The 6,000-nt window shown below is 42.5% G+C and overlaps 2 protein-coding genes across 5 annotated transcripts in view; one reads left to right on the top strand and one right to left on the bottom strand.

Annotated features, from left to right (window-relative positions):
- Nucleotides 1-1,123: 1,123 nt before the first annotated feature.
- On the bottom strand, nucleotides 1,124-5,599 carry ZNF830 (zinc finger protein 830). Its single transcript, XM_025851437.2, has one exon. The coding sequence runs from the start codon at nucleotides 5,561-5,563 to the stop codon at nucleotides 4,454-4,456; it is 1,110 nt and encodes a 369-aa protein (XP_025707222.1). The 5' UTR covers nucleotides 5,564-5,599; the 3' UTR covers nucleotides 1,124-4,453.
- A 91-nt stretch (nucleotides 5,600-5,690) lies between these two features.
- The window catches only part of CCT6B (chaperonin containing TCP1 subunit 6B), a 34,438-nt gene continuing 34,128 nt past the window's right edge, over nucleotides 5,691-6,000 (top strand). For all 4 annotated transcript variants that reach the window (XM_025851553.2, XM_073879445.1, XM_025851552.2 and 1 more), the window contains exon 1: nucleotides 5,691-5,877. In XM_025851553.2, the coding sequence (XP_025707338.1) occupies nucleotides 5,741-5,877 (137 nt within the window). In that variant the 5' untranslated portion in view covers nucleotides 5,691-5,740. The remainder of the gene's footprint in view (nucleotides 5,878-6,000) is intronic.

The following is a 6,000-nucleotide window of genomic DNA, read 5'->3' as shown; positions in this document are numbered from 1 at the left end:
CTACTAGATTCTTAGTATTAAAAAGCAATCTAAAATGATCTATCTAGCCACCATTCCTACCCATATACTTACTCAAATCCCCCTACACAAACATCCAGCCAAGTAGCCAGCCAATTAGTGCATCATTAACAGGAAACATACTATTTCCACTGAGACCTTGACTCCGTGTTCATTAGAAAGTGGTTTTTCTTCCTGTCAAAATTTTAGGTGAGTATCTATACCTCCAGAAAAGGAGAGTGTTGAGAGTGAAGGGGCAGGGCACTATTCGTAATTACACCAAGACAAATGGGACTTAAGGTGGGCAAATCTTGTAAGTAAAAACAGTAATACTTTAGCCATCTGTCTCCAGATAGTCAATTGAACGACTTTAAAAACGTTTAAAAGGTGAGATGCCACTTGTGTCGGTGAAATTAAAAATTTGGAGTTAAAAGAAGTCTCAAGAAAATCACCTGCTCTAATTACCTTAGTTTCAAAGAGGGAATTAAGGGGCATTGAATTATTAGACTAAAATCAAGTTAGCATGTGGCAGGGGGAGACTAAGCTATCTTCCTCAACTTACGATGGGTTTATTGGGATGTAATCCCATGGTAAGTCCCGATAAACCAATCGTAAGTTGAAAATGCATCTAACATAGCCAACCCACCAAACATCACAGCTTAGCCTAGCCTACCTTAAACGTGCTCTGAACACTTACATTAGCCTACACTTGGGCAAAATCGAACACAAAGCCTATTTTATAATAATAGAGTGTTGAATGTCCCATGTGATTTACTGACTACTTCACTCAAAGTGCAGAACAGAATAGTTGTGTGGGTACAGTGGCTGCCTGGGAGCCGTGGCCCACTGCCTCTGCCCAGCATCACGGGAGATTGTCGTACTGCCCCCCGCTAGCCCAGGAAAAGATTCAAATTCAGAATCCAAAATTTGAAGTACAGTTTCTACCGAATGTGTATCACTTTCCCACCATTGTAAAGTCGAAAAATCGTGACATAGAACGTTTTAAGTGGGGGACCATCTGTAAAAGACATACTTGTATTGCATTTCAGTTTATAAACCCTTCACACGTCATGTGACCTGAGGCATCTTTTTTTTTAAGATTTTATTTATTTGAGAGAGAGAGAGAGAGAGAGAGAGAGAGAGAGAGGGAGAGCACAGAGGGAGAGTGAGTGGGAGAAGCAGACTGCCCGCACAACAGGGAGCCCAATGTGGGACTTGATCCCAGGACCCTGAGATCATGACCTGAGCCAAAGGCAGACACTTAACCGACTGAGCCACCCAGGCACCCCCCACATTATCATCACTTGGTAGTAGGGTGCACTAAGGTTTGGAGATGTGACTTGCCCAAGATCACTAACCCTTAAAATGTAGAGTGGGAACTTGAACCTGTGTCTTGTTTTCTCTTGCCAACTCCGCTGTTCTTCCTATTGCTCCATACTAATCTAGTGATCGTTACCACTAAATTAATTTTTCTCCTGGAGTTTTAATTCCACAGCCTCGTTTCCTGGTGTATAAAAAGTAGTCATTACTTTCATCATTAAAGGAAATACAAAAGTGAGAGTATTTTCCAAGTTGTAAGCCACTGGGCAAATTTACATTTCAAGGCTAGTTAGTTCAGCTTTTTTTCCCCTCCAGTTAGGGGAACTACATTAAATTGGTAAGTGAATTGGTGAGAGGATTACCTTTGTAGCATTTACAGTAACTCTAATAAATTGTTGGCTAAATGAAGGGGTTCTCTAAAAAGAGAAGAATGATTCGAAGAAATCCATGGGACTAAGTCTTACAATTTGGGAACGTTGGTGGGTTTGAAGTCTAATGCCAAAACCTATTTGACCCAGCTCAAAGACGTATAAAGGAGCTCTCCAATGTGTGGAGGATCAGGAAGGATCCACTAATTCCTGTAGCTTTTTACATTGATCAAAGACCCAACAAGGATTTCCTTGATTTTGCTCAGGGCCCCACCATTCATTCTCTGGGATACAAAGCATGGGGAACAGAGCTTTCTGTCCCTCCTAAAAACCCACTGCTGTTTTTATGTATAGTAATGGCATTCCTTAAACTCCTTAACTGTTATAATTAAGGATTCAACAACCTCAAGGATATTCAATTGTTGACTTAAAAGTTCCAACTCCTTCGAGCATGGAGTTCAAGATCTTCCATAACGGTTCATAATCTACCTTTCTAATCCTAACTTCCACTGTTGTCAGGAATGAACATTCCACTCTAAATTGGTCTGCTATCTCCTGTGCATGTTTTTTCACTCCTACACAACTTTCTCTTTAAGTCTGTGCTATCCTTTCTTGTTAGCCACATATGGCTAGTACTTGAACTGTAGCCAGTCCAAACTGAGATGTGCTAAGTTAGATATACCCAGATTTCAGAAATCTAGAACCCCCTAAATGTAAAATACTTCATTAATGATATTTAAATATTGATTATATATTGAAAAGTGAATATTTTGGATATATTGGATAAAATAAGTTACATTAAAACTAATTTCATGTTTCTTTTTACTTTTTCATGTGGCTTCTAGGAAATTGAAAATATGTATGTGGCTTGCATTGTATTTTTAAATGGACAGTGCTCTGCAAGATCATCAGCCTAGCCTCTTAAGCCAAGGTAAGACAGGGCCTACTACTCAAGCCCACCTTTGTATTCTCTCATTCTTAATGAAGTGATGGATGATAGAAAACTCTGAGTACCTGTGGGTTTATACATTTAAGGCAGGCATGCCCTCTGTTATACTGACAGCTCAAGAAAGCAGACTTTCTGCCAAAGAGAGCAAGATAGTTAATATACTCAAGAAGTGTTAGATAACTTTTTCAGGGACCTACACTAAAAACCCCCAAGCCCTTGAATTTCATCTCCTGTTTTTCTTCTACCTCTAGTCACTAAAATGTTAGCCCTTCCTGTTAAAATGTTTCAACTTTATTCCTTTACTCTCAGTCCATAACTAATCAAAGTCTTGCTCACCTAGCTTTTTTAAAATCTAGTTTCCAAGTAGTCTCCCAGCTTCTTTCTCCCCATCCACATTCATTCCATCTTATATACTGCAACTAAAATCATCTTCCATAATTTTTTTTGCAAATATAATTTGTTAAAAAACTTCCACTTTTCCTACATTGCCGACAGAAAGAATTCTTTCATCTAGCATCCAAGTGAGGCTTTTTCATACCTTATCTCTTGGTACTATTCTCCATAAAACCTGAGCTTTAGAGCAACTAGACTTGGTTTATGTAAAGCGCTTAGAACCACATCTGTCATATATTGTAAAAGCTTTATGTTTTAGCTATTATTATTACCACTCACTTCCATTTGAGAATGCTGTATGCATTTCTACTCCTGGAACACTGCTAATTCCATTTTCATTTGAATACCTCTATCGCTAAAGGGAAAAGGAGTGATTTTAAACAATCAATGACTGGAACAAGCTAATTGTTACTCCTTGAGAAAACAACCTATCCTCCCAACAATGGACAGAAACTCTGAACCCTAATTTACTATGAAATGTAATAAAATTTAAGACTGGATGAAATCTAAATATAAAGTAGTATTTCTTTTATACAATAGACAGTAAACTTATGGAACGTGGTATTTGAAAAAAAACAAAGCCTGAAAAAACATAAATGGGTTCTGGATTTAGGGCCACATAGCTCTCCAACTTTGGTGTATATCAGAATAACCTGGGAAGCTTTCAAACCTAAACAGACGCCTGGGCCCTGCTCCAGATTTATTGAATCTCTAAACGTAGGCCTCGGGCACACGAGTGTTTTAAAAGCTCCAAGGTGATTTTTATGCACCTTTTCAAAAGCTTGGTGCTTTCCATGTGCACCTACACCCAAGAATCACTGGTTTAATCAAGAGAAATATTTGGGATATATCACCATGTGCTCCTAGTGCATGTTTTTAAAACAGAAACAGAATACTCAGAGAATTGATTTCCCCTGAATGACTTATGTGTTTATGACTATTTAAAAAACAAAAACAACCCCGTCCCCCACCTTCCTGCAAAATACTCTTGAGTTGATTTAGGGGATTAGAAAAGAAAAAGTCACACATATCCCAAATACCAAACTTGGTTTTCATCTAAAAGCTTGTCTGTTGGCTTGGCTTCTACTTATTTATAAATTTCAAAACAGAATTACTTAAGTAAATATATATTTAACTATATATAATATTTACAGCTTACAGATTTGACAATTCAAAATTATACACTTAAGTAAATGTGTGAAAAAGTTGACATTTTAGTATATAATAGTTCAAAAATTTCAAAAACAACTTTACCTCAAGAATATTTTACACCAATTTTCAAAAGTGCCATCTTCACAGGCTCATTGTATCTCAACAACCCAGTTAGGTTAACAAATATCAGGGCATGAAATAACCAGTATCCTATCCAGAGACAGCACTTTTGGTACCACTGTAGAGGGTATGAAAATCTCGGGTCTTTGAAACCCTATAACAAAGCCCCTTTTACCCTCCAATCCTGAGACAACAAATCTTGTAGTTCTCCCTCATCATCGCTGTCAACATTCTCCTCTTCCTTTTTCTGAAGTTCTTTTATAGTCAGAACCTCTTTAAGCTTATGTTTTATTTCATCCTGGCGATTCCGAAGCTTTTCCACCCGACGGTAACATTCTATCTGCTCATCGATCTCCCCAATTTGCCGGTCCAACCGTCCCTCCTCATCCTCTTCGGCAACTATGGCTTCGGAAATGGTATTGACCTGTCTCATGGCCTTTTGAAATTCGTCCCACTCTTTGTCCATCTGATCCTTTGGGGCATCAACCTTTCGTACCCTAGCATCTATCTCAGGGTCGTCAAAAAAGCCTTCCGGTAATGCCTCCGCTGTGTTTTCTCTCCTTTCCACGACTTTTTCATGTATTTCTGCTTTCTCAATTGACCCTGAATGAGGAATTAAAGGGGCCTTGGGAGGATGTGTATCTGAGAAACCGCCTGGCAGCATACCACTTGTTGCCTCTCTCGACGAGGAAAGCGAGTGTTCCTTGCCCTGTGCGTCGGACGGCTGCTTGCTAGTGTCCCCTCTTTTCCCTTCTCCTCCCTCTTCCTCCTCCTCCTCCTCATCTTCATAATCAGGGAGTAAACCGAGTCCCGAAACCTTACTGAGGGTCGCTCTGGAGGACTCCTTCCCTGCTCTGTCAAAGTTGGTGGGCAAAGCGGATGTGGAGGGCTGTACCTGAGGCAGCGGAGGGGCCTTGGGTCTTTTGGCATCCTGGCCATCCGCATCCGACGCCTTCCTCTTGGCTGACTGAGGCCCTGCGCTGGAGGACGGACTCTGGGTGGCTTCTTTCGCGCCTTTCAGCTCGGCCACTTTCTCACGGTGCTGCTTTCCCAGGACGTGAGTCTGCCACAGGAGCTCGCTCTTCACCGGGGTGTTACACAGGGCACAGCTCAGCTGCCCCAAACGGTTGTACTTCGCAAATGGAGATTCTATCCGTTTCCGATTGGTGCTCAGACGCTGCTTCTCCTTCATCAACCGCCGCAGTTCGTCCTGATTCACCACTCGCTTCCCCGCCGGAGTGCGAGCGGAGGCGGAGGACGCCATCTCGGCGCCCGGACCCAAGGTGATTCTGGCTTCCGGGCGGGCGAGGCCTGGTAACGTCATTTCCTGTCTCGGCGGCGATTGGCTGAGGCTCCGGAAGGCGGGCGGTGGCGCCGGGGTTTCTCTCGAGATCCGGTGTAAGGCTGTTTTTGCCGGCCGGGTTGCAAGTTCAACGGTGCTATGGCCGCGATCAAGGCGGTCAACTCCAAGGCTCAGGTGGCGCGGGCCCAGGCGGCCTTGGCTGTCAATATATGCGCCGCCCGAGGGCTGCAGGATGTGTTGCGTACCAACTTGGGGCCTAAGGGCACCATGAAAATGTGAGATGGCCCGGCGGTTGGAGAGGCGGTTAGGGCCCGGGGTTTGTTGGGTGTCATGACGGGCTCTGAGGCAGACGTTCCGCGAAGTGCCTGGAGCGACGGGATACCCTAGTTCTCATTCCT

The sequence above is a fragment of the Callorhinus ursinus genome, unplaced genomic scaffold (assembly GCF_003265705.2).
Source record: "Callorhinus ursinus isolate GAN/ISIS: 27379988/994484 unplaced genomic scaffold, GSC_fseal_2.0 scaffold34, whole genome shotgun sequence".
In the NCBI taxonomy this organism is placed as follows: domain Eukaryota; kingdom Metazoa; phylum Chordata; class Mammalia; order Carnivora; family Otariidae; genus Callorhinus; species Callorhinus ursinus.
Note: the sequence above shows the minus strand (reverse complement) of the source record. Positions and strands in the feature narration are given on the sequence as shown.